Source organism: Syzygium oleosum, unplaced genomic scaffold, assembly GCF_021117445.2.
Source record: "Syzygium oleosum isolate NSW1041296 unplaced genomic scaffold, Sole_v2.1 Sole_v2.54, whole genome shotgun sequence".
Lineage (NCBI taxonomy): Eukaryota > Viridiplantae > Streptophyta > Magnoliopsida > Myrtales > Myrtaceae > Syzygium > Syzygium oleosum.
The window spans coordinates 838303-855874 of NW_026607538.1; the positions used below are offsets into that span (position 1 = coordinate 838303).

The 17572-nt window shown below is 44.0% G+C and overlaps 3 protein-coding genes across 7 annotated transcripts; all 3 read left to right on the plus strand.

The window, feature by feature from the left end:
- The first annotated feature begins 536 nt into the window (after positions 1 to 536).
- On the plus strand, positions 537 to 4654 carry LOC115686423 (APO protein 1, chloroplastic). Of its 4 annotated transcripts, none has more exons than XM_030611707.2 (5): positions 537 to 600; positions 953 to 1046; positions 1935 to 2008; positions 2844 to 3208; positions 3342 to 4654. In XM_030611707.2, exons 2-5 carry the CDS (start codon positions 992 to 994, stop codon positions 4174 to 4176), a joined length of 1329 nt encoding a protein of 442 aa, XP_030467567.1. In that variant the 5' UTR covers positions 537 to 600; positions 953 to 991; the 3' UTR covers positions 4177 to 4654. The 4 variants fall into 4 exon arrangements, with proteins under 4 accessions (XP_030467567.1, XP_030467569.1, XP_056163496.1 ...); XM_030611709.2 differs by having other exon boundaries at positions 571 to 604; XM_056307521.1 differs by having other exon boundaries at positions 574 to 600; positions 922 to 1046.
- Positions 4655 to 5203: 549 nt separating this feature from the next.
- Positions 5204 to 7955, plus strand: LOC115686347 (pentatricopeptide repeat-containing protein At4g02750-like). Its single transcript, XM_030611604.2, has one exon. The coding sequence runs from the start codon at positions 5368 to 5370 to the stop codon at positions 7378 to 7380; it is 2013 nt and encodes a 670-aa protein (XP_030467464.2). The 5' UTR covers positions 5204 to 5367; the 3' UTR covers positions 7381 to 7955.
- Positions 7956 to 12427: 4472 nt separating this feature from the next.
- LOC115686414 (protein PHR1-LIKE 2-like) lies at positions 12428 to 17572 on the plus strand. 2 transcript variants are annotated; one of them, XM_056307505.1, is made up of 6 exons: positions 12428 to 12831; positions 15992 to 16068; positions 16157 to 16211; positions 16369 to 16447; positions 16529 to 16616; positions 16898 to 17572. In XM_056307505.1, the coding sequence occupies exons 1-6, from the start codon at positions 12609 to 12611 to the stop codon at positions 17354 to 17356; spliced, it is 981 nt and encodes a 326-aa protein (XP_056163480.1). In that variant the 5' UTR covers positions 12428 to 12608; the 3' UTR covers positions 17357 to 17572. The 2 variants fall into 2 exon arrangements, with proteins under 2 accessions (XP_056163480.1, XP_030467556.2); XM_030611696.2 differs by having other exon boundaries at positions 12441 to 12831; positions 16547 to 16616.

Here is a 17572-nt window from a genome sequence, read left to right on the forward strand (position 1 = left end):
ATACCCTAAATTTTTCTCTTGGCATCTTTTCTTTTATCTCGTTGATTTTCTTTATTCTCTCTAACCTCACTCAAACACTTCAGTTGCAACTCACCCTCTTCCTCGCTCGTTCCTGACTTGCCTTTGCTCGCCCATCCCCGTTCATCTTTTATTTTAAACCGTTTCATTACTCATATTATTTTGCTGTAAAAAATAAAATGAAAAAAATAGGTCCTTGGGTAGATTTTGAAACCGGACCGGAAAACAGGGTGGGTTTCAAGATCACTTCCGGTGTCTGTAACCTACCCGCCCAAAAAGCGAGAGACACAAGCTATCTACCTCCTTCCCGAGCACACTTTTACTTTGGATCATGCACGGCGTTCCTTGGGCCTGAGCTTGGGAAACAAAACAAGGGCTGTTCTCGCTCTTCGTGAAACTTTGAACAATGGCCATCAAAGACGGGCCTCAAGAACGCAGACAGGGAGTGTCATATTGCAGCCCTGGATACTCACCATCTTCAGTTCGCTCTCCCATTCCCACCCACACGAAACAAACGATATGTTCATCTCGTCTGCTTCAGCTCCGCTCTGAGTGACCGACCAATACGCACGACATCGAGCAGTAGGTACCTCGGACCTTGTTCTCAATTTCCATCTCCTTCTTTCTTCACTGTTTCTTTCCTTTCCCTGTGCAATTGTTTGGAATGATGGTCGTGAGTTATCTTGTGGGAAAAGGTTCTTCCTTTGGACCGGTAGTTCATGTTACGCTTTACGGTTCTCTTGTTAATTTCATTCCATTGGGGTCAAAGCCTGATGGGCATCTTCTGTTTTCCCCCTCTATTCTCACTAGTACGTTCATTCTGATCATCACCCATGTCTTGCTAAATGGGTTTGTACATATTGTATGTTTTGTGCTTGAAGAGTGTTTGATTTTGCTTTTCAGCTATACTTAGAGCTCGAGTTTTGTTCTTCAGCATTACAAGAATTGGAGATACTAAAGTTTTTGGATATAAATGCTCCAGCAGTGGCCCTCAACATCGTCGACTTTATGGACTCTATCTCAGGGTGGTGAGTTGCAAATTTAGAGTTCATTTTTCATCAATAGAAAAGTAGAGCGCTCTTGTTTTATTTTCTTATGTTTTCGTGCATTCATTCTGTTGGACACGTCTTTGTCTATTGCCGTGGAATTTGGGAGGACCTCAAATGACCCTAATCCTTTTTACTGCAATAGCAAAAGATTGTTTATGGTGTGACTTTTTATTTTGCGGCTCATTGTTGCGTAATTATGTGTTGTTGGGTTTTGTTTTCCCTTTTATGAATGAACTGCCACTAGTTTGCATAAACGGTGCTGCTACTTCACTTGTTGTCATCTTGTCGGTCGTTCAAATTGTGAAAAGTGTGTGCATACTATCTGTTTGATGCAAATACTGCACTGACATAACACGGTTGCTGAAAATAACCGTCCTTGCTTTTTTGGTCCACTCCACTGTAATTGTAGGGGGAGCGATATTTAATGGTTGTTTTGGTTAGCTTCTTGAGAAAGCGAAAGTATGAATTGTGAATGCATGAAAACAACTGTGTTATTTTCAACCACATCTGGTGATCGGCTTATTGATCACAAGCTACTTTTGTTTCTATTCTTTTTCTAAATGCAATTGGGAACCTCTCTTTCCAATGAAGTTAGATACAGAGTGGAAAAAGATGTCTTCCAATCTGCAGTTGAAAGCTGTGGCATAGCTACTTTATGCTCCCATGCAGAAGCATTTTTTCTTTGGACTTCATTCCTTCAGCAAAGCAGGCATGACAGATGCTTATCTCTGAAATTGTGTAGTAGGATTTACAAGCCAAGAATTGTGATTGAGCTCGCCCGACCAAAACTGTAGAGCCATTCCTTTTGACATTGTATTCATTTTTAATTTTATACAATAACAGAGAGCAAATGGTTTTCTTATGTAGGTTCCTGCCCGAGTCTGATGGAGCATAAGTGGCTTAATTTGTCAGTTTTAAGGTCATATACTCTTGGGTTGAAGGTTTACATTCTTTCTCTGCCATTCTTCCATGTTGTGTTTATTTTGCCAATAGTATATCCTCTATGTACTTAGCTACCGAAAATTCCATTTCCAATTGCTTAGTTGTTTGCTCGGACTGGTACTATCTATTCCCCATGTTTGGACAATATCTCTACAAGGGATAGAAGTTTTGAATCTGCTGAATGTGTCTAGGTAAATTGCAATGTGCTTGTTTGCTATGATTGAAAGCTGCTGTTACATGTCAATCGTATGCCGTTTAAGCATTTGGCATTTGAAGTATTATGACCGCCAGAATATGGGCTGCTTAAGTTTAGTGTCGCGTATGGAAAGATACACTTTTATGCCCAAGTTTTATGACAAAGGATGTTTTAGACTTTAGAAGCTAATTAACGTGAGATAGTTTTTCAAGTGTTAGGGACCCTGCAATCTGCATCATCTGTTACAGAAGGATATCTTGCATTAAGTTCATATGGACTTTATAAGTTAAGTTAATATGAGACTGTTTCTGATGATTTCCTGTTTATGCTGAGTGTTGCAAAGATGTACGCCAGACTCCCAGGTCTCCCTTAGAATTTGAAAGGCCAATTTAGTCTCTGTTAGTGTGAAAGACAAAATGAAAAAAATAATGTGAAGATGCATAACTGGATTACCTGACATCAGGCCTACCAAAGAGATTTTTTTCTTAAATCTTCCTAGATGAATGAGCAGTTTAATTCTTCAGTAATACTATTAAGGATGTTTTACCCTGTTCATGAGTTTCGACAGCGACTCCCTTGATTAATCTGATGGAGGCTGACTTCTCATCATCATATCTAAGTTTCAACTTGATCTGCAGTTGGAAAATGAGCAAAGCAAAGTTTTCGGTCGGCAAATCAAGAGAACATGCCTATGTGCCAGTCAGAGGCCTAGACAAGATTCATCAGTCAAGAAAAAAGCGTTTCCCCAAAACGTCGATCTTCCACCAATATTGCCTAAGAAAAAGAAGAAACCCTATCCAGTCCCTCTGAAAAAGATTCTGCGGGAATCGAGAATGAACAAAAAGCTTGCTCAAATGGGTATAGAGAAGCCCCTTGAACCTCCGAAAAATGGCTTGCTAGTACCTGGTCTGATTCCAGCGGCTTATGATGTCCTGGATGCCTGGAAAGTTCTGATCAAAGGCGTTGCACAGCTCTTGCATGTTATTCCTGTATATGGTTGCAGGTAAATTCTTTTTTTCCTTAGCCTGTAATTATTATGGAGTAGATGGTCTTCCGGATGAATGTTGCATTTGCTGAGGGACTCCATCAAGTAGGTCTTCTCTCTAGTGAAACTAATTTCCTATGTGTTTCGACAGTAAATGCCCGGAAGTTCATGTGGCTGAGACTGGCCATAAAATTCAGGACTGCCTAGGTTCAGCTAATGCAAAGCGTAATAGCTCCCACTCATGGGTGCGGGGCTCCATCAATGATGTTCTACTCCCTGTCGAGTCATATCACCTCTATGATCCTTTTGGAAGGCGCGTCAAGCATGAGACTCGTTTTGATTATGATAGAATTCCAGCTGTTGTAGAGCTATGCATCCAAGCTGGCGTGGAAATACCCGAATACCCATCGCGTCGAAGAACCAAACCGATCAGAATGATTGGAAAGAAAGTTTTTGATCGAGGTGAATATGTAGAAGAGCCTAGGCCATGGTGTTCGGCGGATTTGTCTGCACTTGTCGATTTCGATACTCATGGGGCTTGCGAGCGATTCCCACCTCCTTTGTTGTCGGAGGTACCTAGGATAGCACAAGAGACGATGGATGCATACCAGACCGTCCGATCTGGTGTCCAGAGATTGATGAAGAAATATACAGTCAAGGCTTGTGGATACTGCTCCGAGGTTCATGTGGGGCCTTGGGGCCACAATGCAAAGCTCTGTGGGGAATTCAAGCACCAATGGAGGGATGGTAAGCATGGCTGGCAGGATGCCACATTGGACGAAGTTTTCCCTCCAAACTATGTGTGGCACGCGCGGGACCCGAAGGGACCTCCTCTGACAAGCGCGCTCAAGTCATATTACGGTAAGGCTCCCGCCGTCGTAGAACTCTGCATGCAGGCAGGTGCACAGATACCCGAGATATACAAACCGATGATGAGGCTCGACATTATAATACCTGAGTCCGATGAGGCTCGCTTAGTCGCATGAGGGAATTCGATGTTGGCAACTCCCGAAATTCAGAGCGAATGGAGACTCGTGGTTGATTGCTGATGCTGTCCAAGTCTCCAGTTGATCTCAAGAGGTAGGGAAAACGTAATCAATTAATCGTGTTGAGTCGAGATCCCTGCGTCCCCCAGCTATGTTTTGAGGATCAATTTGGGACAAGAAGGTTGTGATATAGGATTAACCCGGATTGGATTGGGGTTCTTTACGGCGGATTTTCGAGGATTTTCTTCTGTAACTTTCGTGATCATCGTCTGAAACTTTCGACTTGTAATTACTGTTGGAGGAAGACATTATCAAGGAGGCACCTCTCTCTTTAGATGTCCATATCAGGCAGCATTAGACTCTGCATGTTTATGTAAAAAAGTGCAGATCTCTTCGTCCCGTGTTCTCAAGCTACACCGTATGAGGTGCTTCTTTTCCTCTGTTACAAAGAAAAGAGAGCTCCTATTTTTGAAGGTTCTATATTTGCCTCCCAAAATTCCATTCATAATTTAATTTTATATTAAACTTGAATAATCTATTTGATTCATGAGTTAATACCCCGAAAAACCCAAATCGGTACACCTATAACAAATTTATCCTAATCTAATTTTTTGACCACCAAAAATCTCATACCGGTGCACCTATAATAAATTCACCCTTTATTAGTTTTCGTGAAATTTTACTGTCCAATTACTGAGTTGGATGACACGTGGCAATTGACAGGTGTACCATCCGTTTGTCATAGGTATACCGTTTGTGGTTTTTTGTGGTATTAATCCAATTTAAAATAAACAAACGGAGGGTATATTTGTCACAAAGGTACCAGTTTGGAGGTTTTTTTGTGGTCAAAAAATTAGTTTGGGATAAATTTGTCACCGGTGTACCAATTTGGGGTTTTTTCGTCTTATTAACCCTTGATTCATTTATGTATACATAAAAATAACATTAATCATCTCGTTAATCACAATTAAAAAAATAAATAAATCATTTATTTATTTACAGAATGGTCCTAATGGCTCACATGGACATATCCATATATAATCCGTCAGGAAAGCCGGGAGGTCAGTTTAAAATTGAACTCGCTCTGCAACAAGCCACACGCTCTGGCCAGAGCATCCTCGCCGCGGAGAATCGACACCATTTCGCGATCGAAGCCGACGATTCGAGCGTGCATGGAACGCCGTCATCGCCATGCATTCCGTCAGAGCCTGCCCCGTTCGCCGCCGGAGTTTCCTCGAGCTGCTCGCCGCGAATCATTGCGCACGCGCGAACCCGGGCCCTTCGCCTTTGCCTTCTTCCCCGGCGAAACGGTTCCTCAGAAGGTACACGAATCGGATTCGGATTCCCAGAGCTCTGAGCTCACTTCCGGCATCGACCCAAGATCCCGACATCCGTGACTGCAACGTGATGATCAAGATCCTGGGCAGTGGGGGCGAGGTCAAGAAGGCGAGGAAGGTGTTCGACGATATGCCTCGACGGGATGCTTTCTCTTATTCGTCCATGATCAAGGCATACCTCAAGAGCAATGATCTTCCCAAGGCTGAACGGCTCTTCTGGGAAATGCCCGGGAGAAATGTGGGAGTCGATTCGGCGATGATAGATGGGTATGCGAAGGCTGGCCGTATAGGTGATGCCCAGAAGGTGTTCGATGAAATGACGGAGTGGAATGTGTACTCGTGGACTAGCTTGATTTCTGGGTACTTTAGGGGAGGGCAGGTCAACAAGGGTCTTGCGCTTTTCGAACAAATGCCGGACAAGAATGTGGTCTCTTGGACTACTGTTGTTCAAGGTTATGCCTGCAATGGTTTGATTGATCAAGCTCGTAAAACTTTCGATCTGATGCCTGAGAAGAACGTTGTTGCTTGGACAGTGATGATCAAGTCTTACATTGAGAATGGTCGATTAGATGATGCAGAGCAACTCTTTAAGATAATGCCGCAGAAGAATACATATTCTTGGAATGTCATGATTCAAGGTTTGATGTATGGCAATAGGGTAATTGAAGCCATTCGAATGTTTAATATGATGCCTCAAAGAAATGAAGTTTCTTGGACTACTATGGTTACTGGTCTAGCACGGAATGGAATGACTAAACACGCAAGGGGATATTTCGAGAAAATGCCGAATAAAGATATTGCGTCATGGAATGCTATGGTCACGGCATACGTTAATGAAGGGCTTATGCTTGAAGCTAATGAAATTTTCGGCTCAATGCCGCAAAGGAACGTAGTCACCTGGAATGCCATGATTGATGGTTACGCGAGACATGGCCCAGAAGGTGAAGCCTTACACCTTCTCATTCACATGCAGCGATCTGGATTTAGGCTAAATGAGACGACGATCACTAGTGCCTTAACCTCGTGCGAAGGCACGTTAGAAGTCATGCAAGCTCATGCACTAGTTATACCTCTTGGGTTTGAGCAAGATACGCCACTTGCTAATGCCCTTATTACCATGTATTCAAGAAATGGGGATCTTTTCTCTGCTAGGCTAGTCTTCGAGAATCTCGAGTCTAAGGATGTTGTCTCGTGGACCGCGATGATATTATCTTACGCAAATCATGGATATGGTCACCATGCATTGCATGTGTTTGCACGCATGCTAAGGGCAGGAACCACGCCAGACAAGATCACATTTGTAGGGGTTTTATCGGCTTGTACTCATGCTGGCATGGTCAAGAAAGGTCGAATGCTTTTTAACTCGATGGTTGCCGCGTATGCTTTAGAACCACAAGCAGAGCATTACTGTTGCCTTGTGGATATGCTAGGTCGGGCAGGACAAGTAGAAGAGGCCTTGGAGGTTTTCTGCAAAATGCCTCAGCGGGAACAAGATGGTGCTGTCTTGGGCGCACTTCTAGGCGCTTGCAGGTTTCATGGAGACGATAGTCTAGCAAATGTCCTAGGGGAGAAGCTAATAGAGCTAGAGCCTGCTGCCGCGGGGCCTTACGTGCTATGGGCTAATGTGTTTGCTGCCAGTGGCAAGTGGAGCGAATTCGCACAAGTGAGGAAGAAAATGAAGGAACAGAATGTGAGGAAAGTGCCGGGCTTCAGCCAAATAGAAGTAAATGGGAAGAGTCACGTTTTCTTTGCTGGGGACAGATCACATCCAGAGATGGAGAGAGTCTATACATTGCTGCAGGAGAAGCTTATGCCCCAAATGCTTGAAACGGGTTTCACGAAACAGACCCGATCTGTGCTGGTATAGCTCATACAGAATCGCATGCGCGTTATCAATGCATCCAAGTGTGAGACGTTTTTTTCAACAGTCTCGGATTCGGTTCCTCCGTGTTGGCTTTGGATATTCCGGAGACTGAAAGGTCTCTGTGTACGCAAAGTATAGTCCTTCCGGGGGTAATGTGCAGGTCAATCGGCCCACTTCGAACCAGTCGATTTTTCTGACCCAATCTTTACTCACCACAACCGCGTTCCAAATTCTGCCACGCTTCTCCGGAAGGCTGGATTGCCGTTGATCTTTCACCCCCTTAAGATGAGCAAAAGAGAGTGATTTTCCTCTGGAGCAGGTTGGCTGAAGCAGGATACGGAAAGGGAGACCAGCTAAGAGCTACCAGCTCAGCATTTGAATGGCTTCTAAAAGATGGACATCCCTCGAACCCCATTCGCCCCGGTAGCCGGGTAGTCAAGAGTTGTCCGAACGCAATCGACGCTACGTTCATAGTAGCTCGGGAAACCTGTTCCCATCATGTGGGTGGAGTCTTACCCGATCGAAGGCAAGTATGTGCATCTTTTACCTACTAATTAAGTAAATTTCACGAGTTTTACTGACTTGTGGTTCTCAAATGATACAAAATGGATGATGTTTTGAGCTATAAAAAAATTCCCCGTTGAAGAGCAACCTAAACTATGGTCTATTTAAAAGTGCATGCTTGGTCATACTTGGTCGGCGCACTTACAAATTAATGTTAAAAGCAACAACTTCCAATAATTTAGTCCTAATTGATCTCCAAGTGGGTTCAGCTCCAACTGCCCCACCACAAGAGAAAGCGACAATCGTGTCGAGAATCCACAAATAGATAAATTCTCACTTTTATCTGTGTAATTTCCATGCCTTTTTTAATCCACTCCTCGTACTTTTAAATTTTTTCTGATTAGTTCCTGATGCTTTTACGAACGTTCTGATCAAGTGGCAGGGTCCACGGGCACCAAATTCGGCGAAATCCAGCTCATGCGACCCTTGAGGAGTGTGACATGGAAAATTTGTTTTCCGACGTAAGCGTCCACTTGGGTGTTCATACAGGCTAAATTTTACCCACGCCATGGTCCGATATTGTTCACGTTAGCTAAATACAATGGTCTATATGCAGACGTTCACGTTGGTTAAATTTTATTCACGTCATATTCTAGAGTTGCAGAACCGTCACATCAGTTAGACTTGACCAGTTTTTGTGTTCGGTTAAATTTTATTTCTTCATATCTTGGAATTGTAAGATAGTCACGTCAGTTGGATTTGATCGGATTCAATATGGAGATGGACTTGATTAAAAAATTTGTAAAAGTAGAACTCGATTAAACTAATTTAAATTATACGGATGTAATTAGAAAATGCGTGAAAGTATAGGAACAAAAACTTCATATCCATACTTGCACAATTTGTGCTTCGAGCCTAGTTGGACTTAGTTTAGTTCAGCCGGAATATCAAACTCAGTGATGAGCAAATCGATGATCGAGGTCGAGGCTTTTCCATCGAAAAAACAGCTAGGGAGCATTCTATGGTTTTTTTTTGGATGACCAATTTACCATAGTACATACATCTATTTCGCCGTGCATGTGCCAAGTATCGTACCACATAAATGTTAAAAGACTAGAGGAACGATGTCTCAAGAGGTTATAGAAACGTCGAGAAATAGTTGCTTAGCCATTATTGCATATAACACACATAGGAAAAACGACACAAATAGTCCACGAAGTTTGATTCAATGTGCAATGCGGTCCATAATCTTTTAATTTATTCAATGTGATCCCTGAACTTTTGGTGCACGTTCAATTTAGCCCGTAGACTAAATAATCCAGGGACTAAATTAAATCCACATATATAATAATTCATAGACTATATTGAATATTCGTCGAAAATTTAGGGACCACAAAAAACAAATTAAAAGCTCGGGGGGCCAAGTTGCACGCCGGGGCAGAATTTCAGGGACCGAGGTACGCGCCGGGACAAAGTCCAGGGATATCCGATAAGGGTGTGCAAAACGGACCGCCCGAATTGGGAACCTCCGAACCGGATCGACCGGTTAAGTCCGGCTCCCGGGAGTGCCGGTCCGGTCCCCAGTTCCTAAAAGTAGAATCGCTGTTCGGACAGTCCGGTTCTCAGTTCCAAGGGGTTACCGAACCGACTACATATTATGATTATGTGTAGTCGGCATAGGGAACACAATTTATCGTCGCATTGACTCGAATTGCACGCTTATTTTTTGCGATTATGTGTAGCCGGCATGGGAAATACGATTTTAGTTTCAAAACATACGGTATCAAGTAGTGGGAAAAAAGAAAAGTGACCGGTTCTCGGTCCTAAAATCAATTGGTCCGATCTCTGGTTCCCAAATTCTCCCGGTCTCGTCCAGTTCCAAGGTGGAACCAGGAACCAACACCCCTAATATCCGAACATAGCAATCAAGAAGAACAAGGGCGTGTGAAATGAAGGGAGAATCGGTTGTCCTCGCGACCACACGCAAGCGCAGAAAGCGACGAATTCTCGTAAGAAAAAAAAATAAAAAAGTGAGCAACTTACAAAGAAAGTTATCAAAGTTCTATTATTGGGCAACTTACAAAAGAAGTTGTCAATAATTCCATTAACTTGTCAATCCAATTCGTCCTCTTGCCCATGAAGTCTTTTGGGCATGTGATCCTTGTGCTTCTTTCTCAAGAACTCCCAATAATTGGTGGCTCTCACTAACTCCAATGGTTCATTTTTCTTTGAGCACTAAATTTCACTAATGCTTAACTTACTAAGCAAATTAGAACCATCAGGGATTTTATGTGCCATACACGATCGACCCTCTTATTTGGAACCGAGGTTCAGGGCTAAATAGCACCCAAACACGACCAAACCAAAATCTGAAATGACCAGGTACAAGGCCTATTCGGCCAAGTCTGACCGGGCACAAAGCCGAGCTGGACAGGCGCTGCACTGGGTGCATGGCCTGGCCTGCACGAGCGCTGAGCCGGGCACACGGCCTGGCCTGCACGGGCGCGGGGCCTGTGCGGCACGGGTGCAAAACTGGTCCACGGCCGGCACGAGGCCGGGCACATGGCCAATCCTAATCGGCGCATGGCTGGTCCATGACCTGGTACGGGGCCTGATCCATGACTCCTCCATAGCCTTTCCCGATTTTCCGCAATAATCCATGGCCGATTCACAACCGGTCTATATTTGAGTATCAACGATCCATGATCGACCCTCGGTTGTCATGTAGTCGCGTGGAATCAATTCTCGACCAACGCACGGCCGCTTGGAGTCGGTCCATGGCGATCGATGCATGGCCGAGTGGAATCACCCGCGACTGACACATGTCCACGTGGCATCGATCCATGACCGCCCATTGATCGACTCGGTACTCGATCGTCCCACTGCCGACCCTTATGGTCGAATAGTCGATCCGTGGTCGATCACTCTAATCAACTTGCTTGATTGGGAAGCCGACTCATTGTCCATCCCTTGGTTGCCCGTTCCGACCAAACAGCTTGATCCATGGCCGACCCTTGGGTCAGTCCACGTACCAATTCCCTGTCCATTTCCCTTGGTTGATCTGGGGTCCGAAACGTGGATGTTACAGTGCATGTGCCAAGTATTGTACCACATAAATGTTAAAAGACTAGAGGAACGATGTCTCGAGAGGTTATAGAAATGTTGAGAAATAGTTGCTTAGCCATTATTGCATATAACACACATGGGAAAAATGACATAAATAGTCCACGAATTTTGATTCGATGTGCAATACGGTCCCTAATCTTTTAATTTATTCAATGTGGTCCCTGAATTTTTTGTGCACATTCAATTTAGCCCATGGACTAAATAATCTGGGGACTAAATTGAATCCACGTATATAATAATTCATAGACTAGATTGAATATTCGTCGAAAATTTAGGGACCACAGAAAACAGATTAAAAGCTCGGGGACCAAGTTGCATGCCGAGGCAAAATTTCAAGGACCGAGTTACGCATCGCGACAAAGTCCAGGGATACCCGATAAGGGTGTACAAAACGGACCGCCCGAATCGGGAACCTCCGGACCGAACCGGCCGGTTAAGTCTGGCTCCCGGGAGTGTCGGTCCGGTCCCCGGTTCCTAAAAGTGGAATCGGTGTTCGGGCGTTCTGGTTCCTAGTTCCAAGGAGTTACCGGATCGACTACATATTATGATTATGTGTAGTCGGCGTAGGAAACACAAATTCATCGTCGCATTGACTCGAATTGCACGTTTATTTTTGTGATCTTGTATAGTCGGTACGGGGAATACAATTCCAGTTTCGAAACATATGGTATCAAGTCCGGCTCCCAGGAGTGTCGGTCCGGTCCCTATTCCCAAAAGTGGAACCGGTGTTCGGGCTGTCCGGTTCCCAGTTCCAAGGAGTTACCGGATCGACTACATATTGCGACTATGTGTAGTCGGCGTAGGGAATACAAATTCACCGTCGCATTGGCTCGAACTGCACATTTATTTTCGTGATCTTATATAGTCGGTAAGGGAAATACAATTCCAGTTTCAAAAACATAGGGTATCAAGTAGTGGGGAAAAAGAAAAGTGACCGGTTCTCGGTCCCAGGATCAATCGGTCCTGTTCCCCCGATTCTCAATCTTGAGAACCGATCCTCTCTATCCGGTTCCGATTCTAACGGGGGATGGGACCGATGGGACCGAGAATCGATAACCCCCTAATATCGGGGACGTGTGAAACGAGGGGGGGGGGGGGGAATCGGTCGTCCTGTCGACCCTGCTGCGCAAGCGCAGAAAGCGACGAAAACCTCGTAAGGGAAAAAACAAAACATAAAAAATAAAAAAAAAGAGTGAGCGCCGCGACCAACCATTTCCGTTTCCGTACGGACACACACCCTCGCTCTCTCTCTCTCTCTCTCTATCGATCTCGCTTTCTCTCTCTTGCTTTTTGTGTGTTTTGTTTTTTTTACGCACGGTGCGTAAAACGCAAAATGGGGGCAAAAAGGAGGCGCTTTTTCTTGACGCCGCTGCGAACCGAAAAAAAGCAGCTCGTCATCATTCGCTCCATTTTCACTTAGTAGTTACTGCCCACTCCTCTTCCGAGCTCCCCACCTCCTCTTCCTCCTCCTTCGAAGGTCCGCCGATTCGCCGGCGGCGGCTCGAGCTCCTCCCCCGAGCCTCCGGCGGCGGCGGTCCGGTCCCGGTCCCGGTCCCGGTCCCGGTCCCCGGTCGGTTCGCTTGCTAGGGTTTTGGAGCCTGATGTTCCCGAGGCTGATCCAGTCGCACGAGGGGCTCCTCGGCCCCGACGACTTCGTCGGCGTCGGCGTCGTCGGCGGCGGAGGAGGCGGAGGCGGAGGAAATCCCGGCCACCGCGGGGATCCGTGCCTCGTGCTGACCTCCGATCCCAAGCCCCGCCTCCGCTGGACCACCGATCTCCACGAGCGGTTCGTCGACGCCGTCACCCAGCTCGGCGGAGCCAGCAGTGAGCCCTCCTCCTCCTCCTGCATTTCTCGGATGTGCTTTCTCTCTTTTGCTGCGCAGTTCGTGTGCCGCGAGGCGTGTCGGGTTTGGTGCTGGTTTGGTAGGGATTACCTGTGCGTGATTTCTTTTCGGTTTTATTCCGCTGGAAAGGTTTGGTTTGGCTTTGGTAGCTCGGCTGAGACGGAGAGTGTTTTGTTGGTTTAGTCGTTCTCATGGGATCCTCAATTTAGGCTGCTGTTGGGGCTCGCGCAGTGTGAAGTTTGGTAAGGAAATGCATGCTGTCTTTGGTGCTTCTTAGGGTCGGATTTGACGCGGGGAATTTTGGGTTCCGCTGAGCGATTTTGTTTCGGGCTGAAATGAGGTGGCTTTTATATGGATCGGCAGAGTTTCCCGAGCTGCGAGAACTACTGCGGGTCCCCCTACAAGAAAACGAGGAATTTAGGAGGATTTGTAAAAGTCTGGAAATTGCTTATGTGGGAGGAAATTTACTGGGCGCTTATAATGCCGGTCGCGGAACTGTTGAGAAAGCATTCAACTGAGAGATGTGAGTAGTTCTCTCCAGGCGCTCAACTTAGGCTAGTGCTTGCCTGATACTGGAGTGTTCTATAGGGTTGACAGGCTGAGGTTGTAGAGCAAAGAGGAGTTGTAGGGACTTATGCTGCAAAGTAGCTGGTCTTGGAATCTTGTTTTGGTAAGAACTGAAAGTCAATCTAACTTAGAAAATCTTAAGCTGTTTGTTGAATAGAAGAAATAGATGTAGTCTTTCCCCGTTGGAGGTTCCGGAATGGGTTGGCTGTTTCTTTTCGCCAAAAGAATGTTTTGGGTGTACATCCCAGAAAAGATAGTAATCACAAGTATTTCCAAGTCACTTCGGCATGAAATCTGGTACTTTTAGTGACTGACAGGAAGCCTCCAGGTCATTTTCCTGTTCAATGAAATTTTGAAGGGTCAATTTGCGAATCGGTGCGTCTAATCCACTCATTTTTTAAGTGGATGACGTATAATTGGTAATTAATGGCCAGACGCCGAGGCCTTACCCTCTTCCTGATGCAGGAAGAGACTTAGAAATCAACAGGATTCCCTTTTTAGATCCCCAGCCAACTCGTGTAAGAGGCTTGCATGTTTTATTGCGTGTTAGCTTTGCATGGACTTGAGTGATGACTTCCTCGCATTCGTGGACGCGCTTGTGTATTGTGAGAAGATACGCTACTTGCATTATTACAGTGGTAGCTTCATGATATTGGCACTCTCTTTATCTGATTTGTAACTGAGAGAGATCAACGGTGACATGGTTCTGACCCCAAAAAAAAAAATGGAGACGTGGCAGAAAATATCTGGCTTTCTGTTGACTGCTTGAGTAGTTCTCCAATTTTAGTATTCATTTAAAATTTCCTGAGAATTTACTTTTTCTTTTGTAATGCTCGGCTTTCGCAATTGTGCTTGGTACATTAATTGAAATTTGTAGCATATTTATTTTAAATGAAACTGAAGACACCATTGTTTCTCTCTGGATGTTCATTTACGTCCCTCATTGTTGAAAATAATTAAAAAAACACTTGGCTCTCAACTTTTGGAAAACTAAAACCTAGAGTGCTCATTTATTGCTCTGAATGCAACTTATGTTCTGAATGTTTTTGGTATTGTTGTGAATCTGCAAAACTTTCCCATGTGGAGGGAGTTTCTGAAGAAAAAAGAGGATAATTGAGCTGTAGGGGCTTTTTTACATGTGCAATCAGATAGCCAAACAGGATAAGACAAATAGTGAGAGTAGCATCTAGCAATGCTTGATACTAACATTGCTAAGTTGCTACCAGTTAAGAGGTTTTGGAATAGATCCTTCATCCAAGTGTCTGGTTTTTTTCTTATTCTATACATGGTTGTGTTTATTGTATTTAATGGTTGTGGCTGATAGGAATGGGGGATCATTTCATGATTCCTTGGTAAAAATCATGAGTTTCTCCTTTTGGTTTTCTGAGATTCGTCAAATTCCAGCAGCTGACTAGGTTACACAAATATCCTTTCAGGATAAATATATGGTTTCCCTGGAAGAACCAGCTTTGAATGTAATGTGCAACTTACTTGTAAACAGAAAAAATTATATGAAGATTCTTTATTTACTCTTGGTCTTCCGCCTAGTAAATCATCCAGGCTCTATAGAGCAGTATAACTAAGAAGTTGGTCCACACCTGTAACAATAACAACAACCGAGCCTTTTCCCATTAGGTCAGCTACATAAATCATCTTAAGCCATCTTATTTGTAATGAACTGTAACTCCATCCTTAAGTAAATTGAAATATTTCAAAGAAAATCCACCTACAAAAACAACAATAATTGAGCCTTATTTCACTAAGTGGAGTTGGCTACATGAATCTTTTACGTCGTTCCTCTTTATATAATCGTGAGTCTACTGAAGGATCTAGGTTCTCCATATCTTTCTAAACCTCTCGTAGAAACGATCCAAACATTACTCGCCATTTGTTTGTCACCACTTTGTATATCAACAAATGAAAGTGAGCTTTTGACCTTTTCTTTATAATTCTCCGGTGCTTTTGTTTTGGTCCAAAAAGAGTTGAGGCTGCTATTGTGGAGTCTCACTTAGATGCATGGTCTGACGAAGCGCATATAAAATCCTTCTCAAAGTCTTGGAGTTCTGATCTTGCGTCATCATTTGCATCTAATGCTGCAGGATCTTTCTGTAGGCTCTCTTGTGTTCTTGCAGCACTCGATAGCAATTATAGGAGAGAAACAGATGGCGAAACAGATTGTCCTAGCTTTAGCTTTGCTGTCTCTTGACTTTGATAGTTATTTGACATAGTCATGTTTAACATTGACTTGGGTGAAGCCAGATCTTATGGGCTGCATGTTGCATGGAAAGATTTAGACTCAATGTGTTCTGCTTTGGGTTTGGCCTACCCTGTTTCTCCATCTAGGCATTCAAGCCTGATGAACAGTTTAAATATATCGTGAAAATAATTGAGGACTAGGACTACGGCTAAAGTCTCCTGTCTCTTCTTAATTGGTTTCAATTTAGGTTGTGTTTACTTTGTTTTGGTGCTTACCTGCATGTTTCTTGAGTCACCTAAATTCGGTGTATCCCATAAGTTGGGAGTTCTCCATTACTGTCTCATTAATTTTATGAAGGCGTGGATCCAATTTGCAGAAGCTACCCCAAAGGCCATTATGCGGACAATGAACGTGAAAGGGTTGACTCTGTTCCATTTGAAGAGTCACCTCCAGGTTATAGCATGTTATATCACTAGAATGCCTTATTGACGACGGTGATCTGGCGATCAACGACTAATTATGGTGTTTCTTTTTCATTCAGAAATACAGACTAGGCAAGCAATCAGGGAAAGATGGGGCCGATGCACCCAAAGATGGTATTACACTGCTTTTCATTATTTAATTTACCCTTGACAGAAATATAATGGGCTGATGAAGAAAAGTCAAATATTATCCTCTATTTTAGAATATGTAGATTCTATCCACTCGCAGATTTTTTATCTTACACATTTTGCTTTCGCCATTATGTTGTAGGGTTGTCAGGTTCTTACCTTTTAGAAAACCCTGGTAGCGGTAATTCTACCCCAAGCTTACCATCATCTGATCTGAATGAGTAAGGCCGAGTTTGTCCGATCTTCCTTCTCCCTATGGTTCTTCTTGCATGTGCTTGCGTCGTGAAATTTTAATTTTTGAGGATATCCGGCTTTGGCAGAAATTATGAAGTCAAAGAGGCATTAAGAGCACAAATGGAAATGCAGAGCAAATTACATCTTCAAGTTGAGGTGATTGATTTCCCTTATGTATATACATACTGTAGTTTCTTTCCTTTTGGGCTATTCTAAGGAGAAGTCTGTGATCTCTCTGGAACTGGAGTTCCTCATAGAAGTTTTGGACCATTGGCTATATTATTCTTATTTTTCTGGTCATCTTCAGAATGTTAGCACACATTCCACATTCCGAATTACTCATTGATTGCTTGCCAAGAACAACATAATATATTCTGGGGCTTGACAGGAGATCTAGATCTATTATTCAGTTGTCTGATCCTGGGTATATTGTGTAGGCTGAGAAGCACTTGCAAATACGCCAGGATGCAGAGAGAAGATACATGGCAATGCTTGAGAGGGCTTGCAAGATGCTTGCCGACCAATTCATCGGTAGCGCAATCATTGATACTGAAAACCAAAAATGCCAGGCATATGGGGTTAAGATGCCAAGAAACCTGTCCATTGATCCACTTGGCTTTTACTCGCATGAGGTGACTGCAGTACATGGCACGGAGGACGAAGTGCCACCAAACCTCCATTCCCAGAGGGGCGATTGCTCTACTGAAAGCTGCTTGACCTCGCACGAGAGTCCCAGAATTTTAGCTCTTGAAGAATCTCCAGCTGGAGGAAAGAAACGAGCAATGGGCATTGACTCAACAAGCGCACCTCTTATTTGGAGTGAAGCTAAGCTGAAGATCCGGGATGTCGCTGTACCCCAGGTAAGCCCTCATGGACTCACTGGCTTTGGGATGTAAGGCTGAATATTCTGTATTCAATTCATCTGGCTAATTGGCCTAGCTCCTAGCCCGCCCTGCATTTTCAAGTGTAAAAAATCGCCAGTTCTCTTTTTGTCCTCTTTGTCATTGGCAGAAACAGTTGAAACAACTGCCTGAAAAACCTGTAAATTATCGACAATCAAAATGCCAAGACTCTGTAGTTTTCAGACTTCTGTGATTCTCCATTAACAGTGA

Coding starts and splice junctions, on each gene's coding strand:
- LOC115686423 (XM_030611707.2), top strand. CDS start 992: ATGCTCCAGCAGTGGCCCTCAACATCGTCGACTTTATGGACTCTATCT. Junction 1,047..1,934: donor ATGGACTCTATCTCAGGGTG/GTGAGTTGCAAA, acceptor TTTCTTATGTAG/GTTCCTGCCCGAGTCTGATG. Junction 2,009..2,843: donor CATATACTCTTGGGTTGAAG/GTTTACATTCTT, acceptor CTTGATCTGCAG/TTGGAAAATGAGCAAAGCAA.
- LOC115686347 (XM_030611604.2), top strand. CDS start 5,368: ATGCATTCCGTCAGAGCCTGCCCCGTTCGCCGCCGGAGTTTCCTCGAG.
- LOC115686414 (XM_056307505.1), top strand. CDS start 12,609: ATGTTCCCGAGGCTGATCCAGTCGCACGAGGGGCTCCTCGGCCCCGAC. Junction 16,069..16,156: donor ATTTGAAGAGTCACCTCCAG/GTTATAGCATGT, acceptor TTTTTCATTCAG/AAATACAGACTAGGCAAGCA. Junction 16,212..16,368: donor GGCCGATGCACCCAAAGATG/GTATTACACTGC, acceptor ATTATGTTGTAG/GGTTGTCAGGTTCTTACCTT.